Source organism: Labeo rohita, chromosome 18, assembly GCF_022985175.1.
Source record: "Labeo rohita strain BAU-BD-2019 chromosome 18, IGBB_LRoh.1.0, whole genome shotgun sequence".
NCBI lineage: Eukaryota > Metazoa > Chordata > Actinopteri > Cypriniformes > Cyprinidae > Labeo > Labeo rohita.
In genome coordinates, this window is record NC_066886.1 from 24,023,923 (window position 1) to 24,044,964 (window position 21,042).

Below are 21,042 nucleotides of genomic sequence, written 5' to 3' on the forward strand. Positions count from 1 at the left end.
TAATAAGAAAATACAATTAGTCTTATGTACAGTTCTTTTTTAAAACAGATTTCTTGGGTTTTTAAAAAGGGCAGCGTTAGGAATTGCATTTAATTAGTATGATAAAGGCCTAGAATATGTATCATCATGCAGAGGAAGAAACAAAACAATGCAACATCCTGTTTCTTTTCTTGTGAAAAAATCAACTACATTGTACAGTTACATGACAAACATTACTGTAATACAGCATTTAATAAAATGTAGAAATTAGAAAGTGTGAAAAGAACACATTCCTGCCTAATCAAAAACAAACCTTAAAATGTGTTTTGGGAACCTTCTGGGAAGTAAATGTTGTTAGCTGGGTAGTTGGAACTAAACAATTGAGGTGTTCAGCTACATCATGCTAACATCAACAATCTTTCTGAGGCCTTTAGAATAAATGCCTTTGATGTCTGTGAAACTGTGAAGGCTTTGACATACAATATGTTATGTGTGTGGCAGAACAAAGAAAAATGTTTTGTCTAGTTACTTCGCCCCACGCAAGTCCAGATCACTAGTGACCGCCTGTCTGGCATCTGCACCATTAAAATACAGTGCCGTTCCCTCCACCAGCACCCTACAGTCGGTACAGGGGTATCCGCCTTCCAACATCTGCCACTGCGGCCCACGGGCCCCGTCCCAGTCAAAGCGTTCCTTCAGTGACGCCTGCTAGGGACACAATGACAACATGATGTTTGCGGTGATCACGTGAGCTTTCACATGTCTGCTGTCTCACACTGGGTTTCTGGTTTACCTTCAACATGGTGCTGGCGTAGCAGTTGGGCCCAGTGAAGCCTGGGTCACATAGGCAGTGCTGGTCCAGACAGTCTCCATGACCTCCACAGTGGTTTTCACAAGCTGGTCCAATGTAGAAGTTCTCCACCGCCCACTGTGTATCTGAATACTTCTGGTAGAAGCGGAAGCGCACCGTTCTATAGACAACACCAGAATATCCATCACTCAGCTGAGGATATCAGAGAACTCTTGTCCCTGCACATGAACTTAGAAACACTTGTAAAAATGAGTTTGACTTTGAGCAAATAAGATGTGCTCCACTTTGTGTCTGAAATGTGGTTTATTTTGTTGAATATTGAAAGGTCACTGGGACATTTTTTTAACATATTATACTACTTTTCTAATAATTTTTCTGTATGTAACTAAACTACAGAATTTAAGACATTGTCACAGCAATAATTTCCCTGTAAAGCTGCACTGTGATCTCCACTGTGAAAAGTAATAGTATTCTTAAATAGTATGGTTAGACATTGATGCATAATGAAGAGATTTTATATTCTTTTTTAACCAAATATTTAAAAATCTTTTCAGCCAGGAATTACTACTGAATTAAAGTGTCTATAGTAAACTGAATCATGGTGTGTTTTTGATGATTCTCTGCTGACATGATGAATATGAGATAAAATTGGTTTATTCTCCTGTCTGAACACATTACTGCTCATTGAAAAAAGAGCATTAAAATAACTTGATATCTCACGTGTCAGCGAGACTGTCTGGCAGAGGATAAACCGCTCGCTTCCAGCCGTCAGCAGGGAAGAACACAGACGGCTGTGATACCTGTCCGGCACAGCGAGGATCTGCAGGTAAACACTGAGGTACCAGGTACTTCCAGGTCACACCAAAGTTCACAGAGTACTGAACATGAACCTGTCTCTCTGCAGGCTTCTCTGGCACACTGCAGCCAACCGCAATCTGACATAGAACACACATACTTATCCATCTGCATTCACAAATAATTACGAATAATAATTATGACTACGACCTGTCATAGAAACCGCTAACTAAACAAATGACTGACTGATGGAAGCATGCATGCATTACTGAGAGTTCACCTTGAACTGCATGACCCAGCCTTTGGCAGGAACTATGTCATGTGTAACGGCATAAACTTCCTGTCCATCAGTGTTGCCGCACACCATAACACCGTCTGGAGAGTTGCAGAAACGCTTCACGAAGCAATCTTCAGAAAATAGCCAGTGATCGCTCACTGAAATGAAATAAATATAGAAGAATATGAGTACTGTATATAGAGAAGAACGGAGTGAAGGGATGAGTTACTGTTTCAGTGATCCTGTGCCTTTAACAACAAGAGGCTCACACTGCACATCAAACTGATTTAGAAAGACAAACATCACATGGTTATTTAATAAAATTTCAATAAAAATATTTTGATAACTGGGTTAAAAAAACCCAAACCAAACCAAAACAAAACATGCACAACACAATATCAGTTTTTTCTCAATATCTAGGTAATTTTTTAGAACTCGTCACACAGTGAGCATAACAGCATTTACATTGCTTTGGCACAAATATTAATTCAGTGAATGATTCTCTCAAATTACATAAATCCAAAAGTAAATAAGAGAGAAATTTGCTATGTTTCTACAGTAATACCATACTGAAATATATTCTTAATCTAAAAATGAAGTACTACCAAAACAATTAGATGTAGCTGAACATCTACACAGTGTTGATCTTTCAATTTCCTTACCATCTGTAAAAAAGGAGAAGCTTGTGTTGATCACTTACAAGGGTTGTGTGTGTGTTTATATAAAAGTCTGCAGAAATCTGCAGAAGTGATTTTGCACCAATGGTCTCCTGGCATTTGTGTGTGTGTATTACATTAGAGTATCTATTGATGTTATGTGATACTATGGTCTCCTCATGGATGGTGGATCAGCTGCTGTGGCATGAGTCTGTGTGTATATGTATCTGTAGATGTGATTTTGTACCAATGGTCTCCTCAAGGATGGCGGATGAGCTGCTGTGGCGCGTGTGTGTGCCGTCGGCTGGCGCTCTTTCATGACTGGGCAGTGCCGCTCCTCCAAACGTGTCTGAGATCTGAACATGAGCATCTGAGCCAGAGATCAGCACATTATCCAGAGCCCAGTCGCTCCGATCAGCTCCATCATGCTGTGGTTGCCACCAGCGGATCCGGACACCCACTGTCCGTGCTGTAGGGGGCAGCAGAACATTCACAAACCTACAGGAGAAAACGTTTATAGTTATAGTGTGAATGCAGTAGAGCTGATCACTTTAACCAGATGACCTTTAAATATAAAAGTTTCAAACTTGACTGTGCTAACAGGGAAAACACTAGAAAAGTCATGCCCATCCCTCCTCTTACTCTGTGCTCAGAATAAAACAGTAGCATGCTGATTATTGTGCACTATACACTATTTTTAAAAACAGTGTGTGAAAGAGTCTGCAGCTTGTAAGGATAAGTATTTTAAATAGTAGTATGCTGCACTGTGTCTTATGATGTTATGTTACATGTTTAATTCAGTGAGTGGACTCCAGTTACATTGGAGTCATTATTGGTATTGTTCAAATCAAGAAGATCACAGTGCTAGCAGAGAGACTCACTCAGGTTTGCTGTACTGGTCATAGAAGATCTCGGTCAGCAAACTCCAGCTGATCCCTGCATTCACACTGAACTCCAGCAGAACGCCCTGATTACGATTGCTGGGTGCGATCATACAGCCGTACATGAAGTAGAACTGGATGAATTCAGCACTGGTCAAATTTAAATCCACCGTCACCAACTGACGAGAGCAGCTCTGGTTATTGGACAAACAACAGCAATGACACATGGCACTTCAGTTCATTTAGATTTTCCTTTAATTAATTAAATTTCATGGAAATATATTTTTGTTGTATATGTTGTATATTATATTGTTGAATAAACTCATGGTATTTGAGAAGCGGTTGAGAGACAGTTAACTGCAGGAAGAATTCATGGTCTGATGAAAGTAAAATTGAGCTTTTGTGCCTCATTGTTAAGCTCACATCACAGTGAGAACAGCATGCCTATGGTGAAAGACATCAGGGATGGAAAACTCATAAAGAAAGAATGAAAAATAGATGAGGCGAACTATTAAAAAAGCCTTCAAGGTAAACAAGCTACAATCCTAAAACTCCTGGGACACAATCTTCAGGAAAATAAGCTCTTTGCCAACGGTTATCCTGAGTATTAACTCTGGGAGCTGGAATACTTATGAATTCAGTTATTTTGTTTTTAGTTTGCATCTATAGTTAGTAAACTGACATATTTTTCTGACTTCCTAATGTAATTTTTGTGCTATGATAATGTAGTTTAAGCACTGTGAATCACTGTGAATGTGAGAATCTCAAGAATCCTCAAATTGTGAGATGGATGGTTTACCCCGCTGAAGTGCAGCGCTGATCCTGAGGCCACAGCTCCACAAACGCTGCTGATCTTGCCGCCGGTCAGCAGGTGCCAGTGATTGAGTGCCGGAGCTCGACTGAAACTGTCCTTCAGCTGAGCAGGCAAAGAGACCAGAGGCTCATCGCAAAACTCACCGCCCCACTCAGGGTCACATCTGAAAGAAAAGAGCCATGAGCAACAGGGAAGACTTACAGCAGGCACTACATAGTGATCATAAAACTGACTTACACACAAGAGCTCTGTCTGCAGCGTCCACGGCCAGAACACATTTCAGGACAGCCGTCACCAATGTACAGGTTATCCAGAGCCCACGTCTGCTGCTTATCGAACGGTGCCGGCTGGAACCAACGGAAGCGTGTGGCGGTGGACCTGAGCGTTGCCACAAAAGACAACAAAATACTGTTCAATTCAAGTGTTTTTATTCTTAATAGTCATTATACCACAGGGATGTTGACTGCTTGATTCTGATCGGTTGACAGACATTTTATTGTGTACAATTATTTTCCAGGAAATGCACAGCAATGAAGTAGTTTGAGTGAAACATAATGTGCCATATTATTTCAAAAGCACCAAAACTGACAAAGACACTGACTGAGCAAACAAAAATGGTGAAAAATAGAAAAAAAGAGACAATTTCCATGTTTTCCCAAATAAATTACTTTTCATTGCATATGCAAAAGCACACTTTCTTTATCCTGCTCTCTCTCTGACATCAAGGTGTGTGTTCTCAAGCACACACACCTTGTTGTCAGTGCTGCGACTGAATTTTTTGGTAATATAGTTTGCAACTGATATGATAAATGACATGGCAGAGAATGCAGGTGGTAACGCTGTTGTTCTTGAAGCAGATAGATAAACAAATCAGTAGAGACGCTGCTGCTGAACACCATTAAATGATGTTACTAGATGTAAAATGGTGTTTTGGAATTAACGATGGAGGGTTATAATGAGATGCATAAGAAATTAGTCTTATGTCTTGAGGTTGTAAATGTGGTATAAGTGGAAAAATTGACTCCAGTCCTTTGAATTATTGAAAAATAATGCACACCAGAGTTGTAACAGCATTACCAGCTCTGCATTATTTTTCAAAAATTTAATGCCCTGTCATCAATTATTCCTTACTTGATTCCCATGCAGGTGTGTGGGTATTTACCTGGCGTAGTGAGGTACGGGTAAGGTAACTCTACCCCACTTGTTGTAAGTATCTGACACCAGCAATCTCTGCAGTGTGTATGAAGAGCAATCTGGACTTGTGGGTAAACAATCCCTGACCAGCGGCAGCCATGTGAGACCCAGATCCAAGGAGTACTCCAGCTCCACCGCTGCGGAGACATGAACAGCTGTCAAGAGGAGAAGTCTTATATTCATGACAAAGACAGATGTGGACACTTGTGTCAGGTGACATACTGTAGCAGGAGGATGTGACGGAGCAGGAGGCAGAGAAATCAAACTGTATGAAGGCATCTGGGCCAAGACTGATATCAGTAGTGATGCCGTAGCGCGTGTTTGACTTCTCGATGAAGGCGAAAGCTTCACCGTCAGAGCCGCACACCGGCATCCGTGTGCCGCCAGGATGCAGCAACCAAGAGCGTCCATTTGTGGAGGAGAAGTCGTCCTCCAGTGGCCCCCAACCACTGGCACTGCCACCCACAACCAGCTGCACACACACAGACCGATCACAACAGTTTACATGTATACATACAGATCCAAAACCAATACACCAGCCTAAATGTACATGTTTACTCACTGTATAAACAATGCTTTGTAAAATTATTTAGATACCTGAATTTTGCTGTATTCAAAATCTTAAAAGCTGTAATATTTCCATTTGAAACGACTGAACTGTAACTGAGCGGATAGAATGCACTGGCTGTCCACTTGTGATGGAACTACTAAAAACTCATCTTAATGCCAAACTTAAACACAGTCAGTGAGACGTGCAAAAAAATACTATAATATAATATAATCTAATATAATAAATAAAGATGGAAATGATGCTAGAGAACTTGTTCCAGCTGCAGAAACAGAAACAGCTTTCAGTGGGACATAAAACAGAGTTACAATAAAAATAAATAGTAACACTTAATTTTGATGGTCCACTTCAGACATTCTGCTATTTTTACTAACTTTACAAGTATATGTCAACTTATTCTTCTAACTTTAAGCCTATTCTACTAACTCTAACAGTTTACTAATACACTAATGATAACTAGTTGACATGTAGTTGCAAATTAATGAGAATTAGTTGACGCATACCTGTAAGCCACTACATTGACTGTTTTAAAAATGATTATGACCTAATAAATAATACAGTGTTATATAAAGAGTGTAGTGCAGTAATGTCATGCATGTCTTGGCGTAGCAGCTCTTTACTTTATCAATAACCCAGGGGCTGTGGAAGTGTCCGTTCTCAGAGGGCTGCCACCAGCGCAGGCGTGTGGCTGAGGTACGTGCTCGTAGAGGGATCTCCAGGGCCACCAAGTGAGCCTGGTTACTGCTGTTGCTGTAGAGGAATTCCTGCAGAAGAGCCCATTTCAGGCCTCCATCCACTGAGAACTGCAGGAGCACAGGCTGAGAGCGCGGGTCAGGGGCCGCTTTACCACAGCCCAATCTCAAGAAGAACTGGATGAACCTGATTGGGACACATACACATCTCCAACATTACTAATGGTGTCAAAGACATTTTTCATGGTGAACCATATCATGTGTTTGTGTAATACCTAGCGTTAGACAGGTCCAGATCTAATGTTTCCAGCATTCGCAAACCGTCCTCACTGAAGAACAGGTGGTTCCCGCTGGTGGTGATCCCACACTTTCTGGAAGGTTTTCCTCCACTCATCAACTTGAAATGTTCAGACTCCAAAATTCCACCTATGTGACACAATCAATGAAATGTGCCATTTTTCATCACTGCCACTGCATTAGAGCAAGTATCTATATCTGCATTCAAATGCGGCAGGATTTTTCTCTTCAATAACTTTACTTTTTTTATCTTTTTTTTTTTTGCTTAAAGGGGTCATTGAATGCCCATTTTTCACAAGTTGGTATTATTTGTTAAGGTCTTAATGAGAAGTCTGTAACATACTTTGGTTAAAATTTCTCAGAGGTAGTGTAAAAAACACCCTTTTTACCTCGTCAAAATCAGCCCTTTTCAGAGCGAGTCATTTATATTACTTATAAAGTAACATATTACTTATAAAGATTACAAAAATATCATTACAAGGTGGTTGTGTACACACACTGCCAACACACATTTACGTTCAAACAACATGTAAAAGTGAGTTAGCATCCGATGACTCCTTTAAGACATCATGACTCTGTTGTTTCTGTACCTTCAAAATCCTCCTTCAGGAAATCTGGATTTGGCACATCAGGAATGGAGCAGTCATGACCAGAGTAACCTGGATCGCAGTTGCAGTGAGTGCCACGCACACACACACCGTGGCCGTTACACATGTTCTGGCACTGAGGGCCAATGTAAACGCTGTCTAGGGCCCATGTGGGCGGTGCCGCACCACCTGAATAAAACCCCTGATACCAGCGGAACCTCACTGAGCTGCAAAGCACAGAAACACTAAGATTATTGCACATCAAGACTGTAATTTTCGTATGCGTTTTTTCATTTTTTCCATATTCGTCATCCTTTCCTATCAAAATGCTTGCTATGGATGCAAAAATGCAGAAAATTTAACCTGATCCCAACTTTTTTATGACAGACTAAAGTTTCGGAGGCAGTGTGTAAACGTGATTGACACAACGTGAGATCGTATTTATTTTTTAACATGCGAAAAACACACAAAAGTGAACCATAAAAACAAACGTGTCTCTCACTGACCCACACAACCGCAGCTTGCCGAAGTGGATAATTTCTCTTCTCCAGCCCTGTGTGGTGCCGGGATAGTAGATGCTGGCTGGGTGGAGCTCAGTAGAGCAGAGAGAGCTGAGTCTGGGCCCTCCAGCACACAGAGGAACCAAGAGATGCCACGTGGCTCCGAAATCTCGTGAAAACTCCAGACGCACAGGGTTCAGGGAAGAGCTTTCAGTTGTGCAGCCCACATTAATCTAGAACAGTGATTATAGTTAAAGATATTCAAGACCTACCACTATGTACAGTTATGAAAAGGGCCTTTTAAATGCTAATATCTATCTCGCAAAGCCCTACCTCAAACTGGATGACAGTGTTCTCGTTGACATCAACATCTCTTGTGGTGATAGAGTGTTCACCCAATTCACTGGACATGAACACCATGGCTGAATTCTCTTCCCTGCAAACACAGTGAAACTAACAATGCCATAGCTTTCTCTCAACACTGAGATCAAAACATCAAAATCAAGTGCTGCAGGCTCAGTGGTTCAACTTGTAGAATCCTGTTGATTTTAAATGATTGAAGCTGGGCTGACACTCAAATCCAGTGTTTTTTGTCTAGAGGTAAGCTGATTATGGTTTGTCTTCTTGAGTGTGTTACATCAGTGTACTTGGCATGTTGAGGTGAGGTTAACATTATGCAGATACTCACAGTCCTGCCCTCTGATAGGGGCAGTAGAATCCAGTGTTTCCTCCAGGATAAAAAAGCCAGTTCCCCTCTAAAGGACCTCCTTCAAAACTGTCTAAAATAACTGGTAAGCTATTGATGGTGTTTCCATCTATGATCAGGTCATCAATCACCCACACCTCTTCCTTCTTCCCTGCATGATTGAAAAATGACAAGTATAACAACTGTAACAATGACAAAAAAGATTGAATCTTTGATTGAATTCACTCTTGTAGACATCTAAATGTTCATTTGATTGTTATCTTAAGGCTGGAATAGGCAGAGCACACAAAAGTCATGTTACTGCATTCCAGCCTTTACACATTAAAATGTGCAATGTTAGGATGGCATATAGATGAGGCGATACAGGTGTTTTCCACTTCAGACTGTTTATTAACAACTGCGCAATGGTTCAACATACACTCACTCCCTGCTGCGATTCTCCACTGAACTCCCGTACACTCTGCGCATGACGTCAAGTATGAGCTACTCGCTATATTACCATATATGACCTAAACATATATTCAGTCTATCATTACATCTCCCCCTTTTTTTTTTTTTTAACAGAACAGAATAAACAGAATGAACAAATAAAAGTTTCCTCCTTTTCTTTTAACAGTGTCCTGTTTAGATGTCAGCATAATATGAAACTTGTGTATACACACACAGGGAACTATCTAGGGATTCCGGGTAGACTACCGGTCACCCACATAGACGCTGAGGATTATTCTGCCCCATATAGCAATCTATGTACTAACTATGAAGTCTTTAAGGTATCCAGGCTGCTTAATAACTCTTCCTCTGGACGTTACGACGTTCTTGGATTGCTCTGAACCATCCTGCTCTTTGTTTTGAACTTGAACGTCTTGTTGCTGTTCGGACTGAGTTTGTTCTTGATCTCCACTCCTCTTTTCCTCGAACGCTTGTCGGTGAGAAGACGAGCTGAAGAAACGTAGATGTTTTCTGTTCCTTCGTAGATTTCCAGCTTCTGTGCGAACTATGTAAGACCTCGGAGTGTTGTGCTCATGAACAACTGTAGCAGTCTTGTTCCAGCCTTTCTCACTGTCCGTCTTGACTACAACAGGATCACCAGGTTTGAGTTCGGGCAACGGACGGCACCCATGGCGTCTATCATAATACAGCTTATAGTTGGATTTCGCTTTATTGTCGGATGCTCTAACTCTTGAAAAGTCAGGCCAGTTAGGTGTCAGTTTTTTTTCCAGGACAGGAACCGGTGTTCTTAGCTGACGTCCAAGCATCAACTGTGCAGGGCTGTATCCTGTCGCTTGAATAGGTGTCACTCTGTAAGCGAGAAGAGCTAGAAAAGGGTCTTCTTGCTTGAGAATGTGCTTCGCGGTTCGCACTGCTCTTTCAGCCTCACCATTCGACTGTGGAAAATACGGGCTTGTGGTGACGTGACGAAATCCGTAAGCTTTTGCAAAATTCTGAAAGTGTTGACCGCTGAACTGTGGACCATTGTCAGTAACAAGGGTATCAGGACAACCCCATCTGGCAAACATGTTGCTCAACCTCAATGTCACAGTCTTTCCTGACATGTCTGGAAGATAAGCAATGTCGATGAATCTAGAAAAATAGTCGACCACTACAAGGTAGTTTCTTTTGCCGACTTCACAAATATCAGCGGCAATTCGCACCCAAGGTGCTTCTGGTAACGGGGTAGTCATCAGAGGTTCTCGACGTTGTGCAGGCTTTTGTGTTTGGCAATATGTACAATTTTCTGTGAATACCTGAATCTCTTTGCTAATGCCAGGCCACCAAACGCTCTGTTTAGCACGCTCTCTGCACTTGGTAATCCCCAAGTGACCTTCGTGGAGTTTTCTTTTAACCTCAGCTCTCATGCTGGATGGAATGATGATCCTGTCACTATAAATCAAAAGATCATGACACACAGACAGCATATCTCTGACAGCATAGTAGGGCTTGACATATTCTGGTAATTGTGAAGGATACTTTGGCCATCCCTGTTTCACGTATCTCATTACCGCTTGCAATTCAGAATCAGCCTGTGTGCTTTCTACTACTTCGCACAGTCGTGAGCGTGACATTGGCCAGGCCGCCCTGGTGGACTCCTCCAAGGCCGTGATGTCATCTGTAAGCTCCACTGACCCTAGTTGCGGTGTTGGAGACGGATGCCTGGATAGAGTGTCGGCAACAACTAACAGCTTTCCTGGAACAAACTCGGCTTTAGCGTTGAATTTCATCAGTCGAATCAAGAGCCGCTGGCATCTCAGAGGAACCATATCAATTTCCTTGCTGTTGATGAGAGGAATCAACGGCTTGTGATCTGTATGAATTACAAAACTGTCCAGACCGTACAAGTATTTGGAAAACTTTTCACATGCCCACACCACACTGAGACATTCCTTTTCAATTTGTGCGTATCTTGCTTCAGTGTCTGTCAAGGTACGCGAGCAATAAGCTATGGGTCTCAAGCATCCATCATGCTGTTGAAAGAGAACTCCCCCTAATCCATAGCTGCTAGCATCTGCGCTTACAATAGTTGGTTTGTTCATGTCGAAGAAGGAGAGAACTGGAGCTTCAGACAAGAGCTGCTTAATTCTTATGAGTGCTTGTTCCTGTGCGTGACTCCAAGTCCAAGCTGTACCAGCTTTCAGAAGATCATTAAGTGGACGGGTTATCTCAGCCAATCCGGGTATGTATCGCCCTAGATAGTGAACCATCCCCAATATCCTCTTCACTTCTGTCACGTTCTGGGGAGGTAGAACATTCATTATAGCCGCGACCTTTTCCTTATCTGGTCTGACTCCATGAGAATCAATGACGTGACCCAGAAACCGTAACTGTGTTTGTCTCAACAGACATTTGTCCTCATTAAGTTTTAGTCCAGCATCAGAAAGTGTTTTCAGGACTCTCTGGAGGCGACGATCATGGACCTCTTGTGTCTCTCCATAGACAATTATATCGTCCATGTATGCCGCCGTTCCTTCATGGTCTCTTAAGAGGTTGTTCATCTCTCTTTGGAAGATCTCTGGCGCGCTTGAGATTCCAAAAGGAAGTCTGTGGAAAAAATACCTCCCAAAAGTGTAATGAAAGTAGTGAGTTTAGCACTCTCTCTCTCCAGTGGAATTTGCCAAAACCCGCTCTCCGCATCCAACAGCGAAAACATTGTTGCGCCTGCCATTTGAGGTAATATGTCATCAAGAGTTGGTAGAATGTACCGTTCACGTTCTACTGCTTGGTTTAGACGATTTAAGCCGACACATATCACTTGGCCACTCTTTCTAGGTACAGGCACCATTGGTGCGCACCATTCAGTCGGTTCGGTAATTTTTTCAATCACACCACCCTTCACCATCCTTTCCAATTCTGCCTTCACCTTAGGAAGCAAAGGGACTGACACTCTCCTAGCTGTTGTAACTGCATACGGGACAGCATCTGCTTTCAGCTTGATTCTCACAGGAATGGTCTTCAAAAGTCCGACCGACGCACTTGGTGAATGTGCAACATTGTCAATCCGCTGAACTAACCCAAGAGCTGCAGAAGCTTCTCGACTCAGCAAGTTACTTACATACTGTCCAGTTATGACAAACACTGTAAAACAGTACTTGTTGCCTCTGTAGTGAGTGCTCGTTTCAAACCTTCCTGCACTTCTCAATTTCCCTCCTGGACAATCCAGCACGGCATTGGCTGACGTCAAATCAGGCTTCATATTAAGAGCTTCATACGTTTGCTCTGATATTACACTAATGTCTGCTCCAGTGTCAATCTTAAATTGTACATCTGTATCTTGAATCCTCAAAGTTACAGTCCATGAGTCATTGGAGTCTTTTACTGTGATTGCTCCCAGGAAAAACGAGTCTTCATGCTGTTCGTGCACTACTTTTACATCACTAACATGTAGAGCGCGACACACAATAGCATAATGGCCCCTCTTACCACACTTTCGACACTCTGCTCTTCTTGCAGGACAGTTAGCAGTCTTTGGATGTTGTTTACCACATCGCATGCATTTGCCCATGGCTGAGTCATTTGAATGAGAATATCTCTGGTTATTTGGTTTCTGCACCCTTTTTTCCCCCATTCTGTCAGGCCTGAACGCACCTTTTGGTCGAAAAGACGTGCTATGCTTCGTCCGTACAACTTCATTCAGCGCTGAGGTGCCACTTTGTTCAGAAACGTGACTTTTTATCTGTTCCGATTGCCGTGCGTGTCTGCACGCTCTTTCCAGCGACAAGTCAGACATCATTTGCAATCTCTGGGACAGGTCTTTATCAAGAACACCAATCACCAGTCTGTCTCTTATATTTTCACCTTTAACTTCTCCAAATGCGCACGTTTCAGCCAGTTCATGCAAGCTTCGAATGAATTCTTCCACGCTTTCACCTTGCTTTTGAGAAAACTTTGCCATTTTGTCACGTTGACTTCTGACACCATGCAATGTTAGGATGGCATATAGATGAGGCGATACAGGTGTTTTCCACTTCAGACTGTTTATTAACAACTGCGCAATGGTTCAACATACACTCACTCCCTGCTGCGATTCTCCACTGAACTCCCGTACACTCTGCGCATGACGTCAAGTATGAGCTACTCGCTATATTACCATATATGACCTAAACATATATTCAGTCTATCATTACAAAATGTATGTATTTGTATTTGTGTTTGATACCATATGTATTTGTGATTGAGTGAGGTGTATATAGGTGTGCTTTCTTACCACTGTTGTATGGCTGCCACAATCTAAAGCGTGTAGCGTTCGTCTGTGCACTGGGAGGCAAAGACATGTGAACAAACAGCGTGTCTGTGGAAGTGGGGAAATAAAACTCATCTATAAGCAGCCAGCTGATCCCTCCATTCACTGAATACTGCAGCAGCACGGAGTGAGAGCGCTCAGGTACGCCTGTGAGTAAAACACAGAAAATAATGTATTACAACTAATGCAGTCATTCCCATTAGCTAACAAATGACAAGAAGAAAAGCTGGAGATACAACACGCTTAATGCTTAATGCTTAATGCAAGACTCACCCTTTGTTATGAACTTGAATGAAAACTGGATGTACATGGTGTTTGTGCAGTCTAGATCTGCTGAAACCAGCATACGTAATCCCTCCTGCAGGAACACATGACAGATATCCAGACATAGTCAGTAAAGTTTTACTCATTAAACTTGTAGCATAACAAAGGTTCTATAAACATGCAAGTTTTAACTTTCTGACAAATGTAATCGGACTTATATTAACAATTATCCGGGCATTCCCAAGCTCAGTCATGGCAATGGGCAGGTGTTTCCTTTCATCAGTCCAAAAAAAAAAGTTCAGTAAAGTGCATACATCCATAATAAAAAGTGACTCACACAGGGTTAATTTTTCCCGGGTGTTTTTGTAAGAAAAAATATCCATATCTAAAATGCAATAATCACTTTTATCTAGCTTGCACCAAATGCTTGTACACGCAAGCATGTTGTGTATGTGCCAGCGAGTCTCGCAAAAACCAACTTTGTTTACAGGACCAAAGGAAATCAATGTTTCCTTACTTTAGCAAAAGAAAAACTGTTTACTAATCCTCGTTTTGAACATCTAATTCATAACTGCTGCTTTGTTCACCTCTCTCCAAAGCACGTTCGCGTTTGTCATGTCTGAGTGGCACATGTGCAATGCCGATGTCATACGTCATCCACCTGGAGCTGCTTCCCTGTACGAGCTGTTGGCGCAAGCTAGATTAGTGATTCTTACGTTTTAAATATGGATATTTTTCTTTCAAAAACATCAATTTGCTACGGGAGGCCTTTATTTAACCCCTGGAGCCATGTGAGATACTTTTTATTATAGATGGATGCACTTTATTGGACTTGTTTTGGACTGATGAAGTGAAACACGATAGAGCTTGGAAATGCCTGGATAATTTTTTATATAACTCTGATTGCATTCGTCTGAAAGAAGGACGTCATATATACCTAGGATGCCTGGAGAGTAAATAATAGGCAAATTTAAGTTCCGGGTGAACTATCCATTTAAGCAGACAGTCTGCTAATACTCTAATGACTGCTAGTTGACATGGAGTTGCAAATTTAGTAGAACTTCTGAAGTGGACTGTCAAAATAGAGTGATACCAATGAAATTAATGCTGGAAACAAGTGGTCCTTTTACTGTATTTCATTTTTAGCTTAACAACTGCCAATTCACTGCAATACTCACTCCTTTAAAGATGAGAGCCGTTCCTGATTTTAGAGGCTCTCCGCTCAGCGTGCCTCTCTCTGCCCCATACACCTCTGGCCAGACATCGGCCCTCAGGTTCTCATTGAAATCTTCCTTCAGAATGGACGGCAAAGCGACTAAAGGCACACAGTGAGGCCCGCCGAAGCCTTTATCACAGCTGAGTGAAAAGAAAAAAACACTGTAACTGCAGGATCATTGAGGTGCATTTGAGGAATATGAAGTGATCAGAAACGAATGCAGCTGGTGTCGACACTCACACACAGTGTCCGTTGTCACACAGTCCATGACCAGAGCACATCCACGGGCAGCCAGGTGTCAGTAGCACATTGTCCAGTGCCCAGCCATCAGCTCCAGGAGCAAAGTGAGGCTGAATCCAGCGGAACCGCGTTCTAGGTGAACTATACAGTTGGAAGAAAGGGGGAGTGTTGGAAATCCAGACTGAACATTCAAACAAGCAAACTTACATGAAATAGAAGGCTGCAGCCATGACGCCAAAACTGATTTTTTGATGATTTTTTTTTTGAAGATTTTCCAATGGGTTTTTCTATTTATGAGTAAAACAAGGTCTGTTTTAAAATAACTTTGTGATACTTAGACATTTTGGTCTACAATGTAAATTATGAAGTGTGAGTGTGTGCATAGACCTTATTTGACTCATGAACTTAAAAATCCCATTAAACCCATAGAACAATCTTGAGGAAATTCATGGAGAATTAATGTCAGGATTTACTAAAGACGTGCAAACTGTGTGACATGTAAAGAGTTAAACGAGTGGCGGTCCTACATGGCAGCACTGGGCAGGTAGACTGTGACCCTCCTCCATTGTAGGAACTGTGGTGCACTGTACACGGATCGCTGTGTGTATCCAGAGCAGCCGATGGCCGGAGGCACGCACTCAGGTGTGATAAGGGTCCAGTGGCGGCCACAGTCTGTGGAGAACTCCAGATGTACACCATGGGATGAAGACGCAGCCTTACTGCAGCCCATGTTCAGATCGAACTGCAGGAATGAAGAGCCTGACACCTCAAAGTCCCAGCTCTCACCGTATCGCGGCCTCTCTAGAGAGAGAGAGCATTCAGTCAATTAAACCAATACAGATCATACAGATACTGTAATACAAGTGTGATTCAATTGGTTCTGAAGGTGTGAATCTTTTTGAAACGCTCAGTATATCTAGTGAAAAATCATGTTTATTGAAATAGTTTACCTGTAAACCGGGTTTCAGGGATTTCAAGTTAATTTTTTTATTTTTATTTACAGTATTGGGACTTGATTACTTGTCTTTTTAGGACCCAATAATGTCACACATGTTGTGACCCATTATAGTATGTGAAGAGGTTTGCATGTCTGAATCCTTTCCACCAGAAATCCTACATCCCACTGCAAAGTTTCGGGAGTGACAACTACTGTTATTTGTTCAGCTTCCTAAAGAACCCAGCGTTAAGGGAATTATTTATGTCAATGTCACAGCTTGCAAACAATCACTATGCAAAAGCTTTGTGTGCTTGTGACTCTTTAGCTCTGCTCACGGCACACCTCCAGGAGTTTGACTGTTTTCAGAGAGAAGTGGTACACCTGTATTTTCTTTTGTAAATCTAATAAAACTAGTGGAATCTCAAAAAATTAGAATATTGTAAAAAAGTTTATTTTTTGTTTGTAGCTTATTTCAAAAACTGAAACTTTCTAGATTCATTAAATGTAAAGTAAAACATTTTTTTTTATTTTGATGATTAGAGCTTACAACTCATAATAGTCAAAATTCCAGTATCTCAACATATTAGAATATTTCCTAAGATCAATCAAAAAATGGATTTGCAAAACAGAAAAGTTCAAGTTCTTTAAAGTATGTTAATTTATGCACTCAATACTTGGTCGGCAGCACAGATTACAGCAAATTACTTGCTCCTAGCACAAATTACAGCATCAGTGAGGAGTGGGCCAACACCAGCAGACGTCATGACACCCCCAATCATCACTGACTTCAGAAACTTCACACTGTACTTCAAGCAGCTTGGATTCTGTGCCTCTCCAGTCTTCCTTCAGACTCTGGGATCATGATTTCAACATGAAATGCAAAATTTACTTTTATCTGGAAAGAAGACTGCGCAACAGTCCAGTTCTTTTTCTCCTTAGCCCAGGAAAGATGCTTCTGACGTTGTTTTTGTTTCAGAAGTGGTTTTCCTGAAGTCGTCTGAGCATGGTGACTCTTGATGCACTGACTTCAGCTTCAGTCCACTCCTTGTGAAGCTCTCCCAAGTGTTTGAATTGGCTTTGCTTGACAGTATTCTCAAGTTTGCGGCCATCCCTGCTGCTTGTGCACCTTTTCCTACCTAATTTCTTCCTTCCAGTCAACTTTGCATTTAATATGCTTTGAAACAGCACTCTGTAAACAGCCACCCCATTCAATAATGACCTTCTGTGACTTACCCTCTTTGTGGAGGGTGTCAATGACTGTCCAAGTCAGCAGTCTTCCCATTTATTGTGGTTTCAAAGAACAAGAGATATCCGGAATTTATACTGTAGGGATGGACACTTACTGAAACTCAAATGTAAATATTCTAATATTTTGAGATACTGGATTTTTGACTTCCATGAGCTGTAATCATAAAAATAAAACAAAAACCTTTTAAAAATGTTTTACTTTACATGTAATGAATCTAGAAAAAAAAAAGTATATATATATATGTATATATATATATATATATAACATTGTGAAAATATATATATATATCTATATATATATATATATATATATATATATATATATATATATATATATATATATATATATTTTTTTTTTTTCACAATGTTCTAATTTTTTGAGATGCACCTGTATATATAGGTTACTTGAACTGAACATGTCATCTGGATTAAGTGTTGCATTAGATGCTGCATTAGAGGCCATTCATTCAGGACATGGAGATCAACAACTTAAAACAATGCAGAAGAGACAGGTTTATGGATGGGTTTTTCCTCTCTTTTAACTTGACATCATTTTAAAATACAAATCACAACGTGTTTGATTTTGATAGAAAAAGGCGTCACATGATGTAATGTCTTTCCTGATGCATATGGACATACAACATATAAACGATTTTAAAGAAGTTCAGATGAAATTATGGAAATGCAAACTGCCCCTTAATTAAGTCTGAGCAATTGAGCCAAACTGAGTATTGAGCCAAACCCTTGTACACACTATGTCAATTTACGTTATTTAAATTTGGTATTTAAATGACATGCTATTGTGTACATCCACCTGATAAACATGTTCAAAAGAGTGGATTCACACTCCTTCAACATCATGCACATCATAAAACGTTGTAGCAATATATTGCAGATGGCTCATTTTGAAGTTGAAAATGCACAATATCTGTGTGATGGACATGTGGAATGAACGACACATGCATGACATTGTGGGAGTGGTGGTGAAATCTTAACAGTAACTTACTGTCCATGACCTCAGAGTTGAAGTTCAACACTGAGTCTCGGCTCAGACAGTCTGCTGTCACCTCTCCACCTACAACTCGATACCAGTTGTGTCTTAATGGAGATGTGCCATCAAACGTGTCGAAGAAACCACTTCTTGCGCTGTCGTTCATTCCTATCAGAATATTATCCAGACCCCATTGGGCTGAGTGTTTACCTGAAAAAAGAGGAATAAATTACATTTTTGCTTGTCTTCTGTCAGCCACTGCATCATAATACACATTTACTAAATTCTGATGTCATCATCACATGGTGTTTGTCTCTTCTCACCCTGCTGTGGCTGCCACCAGCGGAACACGGTGTGCGGTGTCTTGGCCGCGGGTGGGAGTTCAATCGTTACCACCTGAGGCTCTAGGAACGAGCCAAAGTCCAGCTCTCGTAGGAGCTGCCATTGAACGCCATTGTTTATTGAAAACTGGACAATCACACCTGACAAACAATTGTAATGATGGAATAAGAAAATGAGAAAAACAAACAAGCTGCAGTATTTTTGGTATGTGATCATCTCATGCAGCTGCTCAAGCTGCTGTGATTTCCATAGATGGCAAATGACATAACAAAATTACAGTCAACAATATTGCAGGATTACAATATGGTAGCCCAGTCCATGTGACCTACTGCAGATGTGCAGTTATTGAACTCTACAACATTCACCTTCATTTCGGGAGCGGGGGCGAGTACAGGTGGAGCCCATGTTTTTCCCTCCGATACGAATGTAAAACTGAACCAAACTGCATGGAAGGAAAAAACAGAAGGCATGCGTTAGGGAAAAAACAAACACCAGCAGTGAATGAGAAATATATAGTTGGCATCTCATGAACATCTAAAGCCTCATTATTTCAGCAGTGTTGTGGCACTGACCGAGTATTTGTGGTGTCCAGCGGCATGGTGCGAGCCTCTCGTCTGCCCAGGCTGCTGAAGTACAGTGCTTTACCTTCGCTGATGGTCCCACAGCCGTCACCAATGTGTCCTCCATTTAGGCTCTGCCACAGCGGGCTCAGCTTCCCCTCAAAATCCTCCACCAGTTCAGTGGGACTCGGAGCAGACGGGACACAGCTGGACCGATCCACCTCCACTGACCACCGCAAATACAGACATAACTGTACATTTATGAACATGAAAACAATCTATAACATCACATACAACCACATCTTGACTTTATGGGCAGGAGGGTAGTGCCCCACCAAATAGAGGCAAAAAGATATTCAACATGCAGTCTTGAAGGGCTCCAGGAACAAAGTTGGGAACCACTGACATACAGATATGACGATCAACATGTTGATTCAGGTTCTGTCATCTTGTGCAATTACTATATCAAGTAAATAGTACTATACAAACACCTGATCCCAAGACGACATTGGTAAAGCTATCCCTGCTGATAGCTCTGAATGTCTGTTTATCTACTTACTGAGCTCAGCAAGAAAGCATCTGAATGAGCATGAACACAGGGTGAAAGAGTGTTACCTGTGTATCCCATATCACAAAAGCAGACGCCTGAGATACAGTCTCCATGACCACCACAGTGATTAGGACAGGGCTCAGAGATGTACACACCATCCAGCGCAAATGCAGGGGCGTCCCGATAGACACTGCTCTCCTGGAACCAGCGAAAACGTGTCTTGCTGAAAATCACATAGGAATATAGAGATGACACATATGAGCTCATCTAAACTGCAGCTATAAACATTATGAAAATACTCTCATTTAGAGTGGTACTTACAAAATAAAATAAAGAATAAACCCTTGGGACATTTGCCTAAGGGTGTAACGAAAAGCTTGCAAAGCATTTTAGGAAAATTATGAAAGCATATTTAAAATAACTGTTCTTTAAAAATATCCCTATGTCTTCAACAGTCTTTGTCCATGTTTGGTCTGCAGGTCCCTGTTCTCAAAACAACCCCAGTGTCCAGTTACCTGGCAGCCACAATCCGTGGCAATACAACAGTGATTCTGGTCCAGCGCTCATAATCTCCTGTGTGGTAAACAGTTGGCTCTCTGAGTTCACGTCCGCTGCCCTCACAGCTTGTGGCCCCTGGGGATCCTGGGTAACAGCCCTCTCGCACCAGAGCCCATGTGCGGCCCGCGTCATGAGAGTACTGGAGCAGGACGGGTGCAGATGCACTGAAGACCGACTCACAGCCGATATTTAGCTGAAGAAGAAACACAGCACAAAGTTACTGTGGAGTCTACACTGTAATGACATACTGAGAGAAAAATTCATTACAGTAAAAAAGTGAACTAAATTATCATTCACCTGATCTGTACATGAATCATTTTCCCACAAGAGCTATTAAAGTATAAAGCAGCATCTAAATGCAAAGTGTTACTATTGTGAGTCTGCAGTAAGCAGATGATGCTGATGCTGCATGTGACAAGCTTCATCAAACCACACATAAACACTACACCAGCTGTGTGTTCACGGTGTGTGAACGTGTTTTTGTGACATATCAGGAAACAAATTTGTATAATGACATGGGTATGACATCTGTATTACAAGGAGAGGGTAACTTATGAGGACATTGCCCCATGAGGTCTAGGTTTAGGTGTAGGGCGATAGAAAATATGGTTCGTACAGTATAAAAACCATTACGCCTATGGAAT

The 21,042-nt window shown here is 41.5% G+C and overlaps 1 protein-coding gene across 4 annotated transcripts in view; it reads right to left on the reverse strand.

Moving 5' to 3' along the window:
• The window catches only part of reln (reelin), a 99,824-nt gene that overhangs the window by 13,481 nt on the left and 65,301 nt on the right, over window positions 1-21,042 (reverse strand). For 3 of the 4 annotated variants that reach the window (XM_051134418.1, XM_051134417.1, XM_051134419.1), the window contains exons 28-54: window positions 20,356-20,591; window positions 19,906-20,063; window positions 19,303-19,516; window positions 19,096-19,172; window positions 18,712-18,870; window positions 18,404-18,598; window positions 15,740-16,013; window positions 15,213-15,353; window positions 14,935-15,112; window positions 13,766-13,850; window positions 13,457-13,639; window positions 8,740-8,908; window positions 8,385-8,487; window positions 8,058-8,284; window positions 7,555-7,778; window positions 6,943-7,093; window positions 6,596-6,854; window positions 5,630-5,879; window positions 5,376-5,544; window positions 4,451-4,591; window positions 4,199-4,376; window positions 3,400-3,593; window positions 2,766-3,016; window positions 1,866-2,020; window positions 1,511-1,725; window positions 773-950; window positions 509-684 (exon numbers count right to left, since the gene is read on the reverse strand). In XM_051134418.1, the coding sequence (XP_050990375.1) occupies window positions 509-684; window positions 773-950; window positions 1,511-1,725; window positions 1,866-2,020; window positions 2,766-3,016; window positions 3,400-3,593; window positions 4,199-4,376; window positions 4,451-4,591; window positions 5,376-5,544; window positions 5,630-5,879; window positions 6,596-6,854; window positions 6,943-7,093; window positions 7,555-7,778; window positions 8,058-8,284; window positions 8,385-8,487; window positions 8,740-8,908; window positions 13,457-13,639; window positions 13,766-13,850; window positions 14,935-15,112; window positions 15,213-15,353; window positions 15,740-16,013; window positions 18,404-18,598; window positions 18,712-18,870; window positions 19,096-19,172; window positions 19,303-19,516; window positions 19,906-20,063; window positions 20,356-20,591 (4,940 nt within the window). Of the gene's footprint in view, window positions 1-508; window positions 688-772; window positions 951-1,510; window positions 1,726-1,865; window positions 2,021-2,765; window positions 3,017-3,399; window positions 3,594-4,198; window positions 4,377-4,450; window positions 4,592-5,375; window positions 5,545-5,629; window positions 5,880-6,595; window positions 6,855-6,942; window positions 7,094-7,554; window positions 7,779-8,057; window positions 8,285-8,384; window positions 8,488-8,739; window positions 8,909-13,456; window positions 13,640-13,765; window positions 13,851-14,934; window positions 15,113-15,212; window positions 15,354-15,739; window positions 16,014-18,403; window positions 18,599-18,711; window positions 18,871-19,095; window positions 19,173-19,302; window positions 19,517-19,905; window positions 20,064-20,355; window positions 20,592-21,042 lie in introns of all 4 variants that reach the window. The other variant, XM_051134416.1, reaches the window with a different exon arrangement.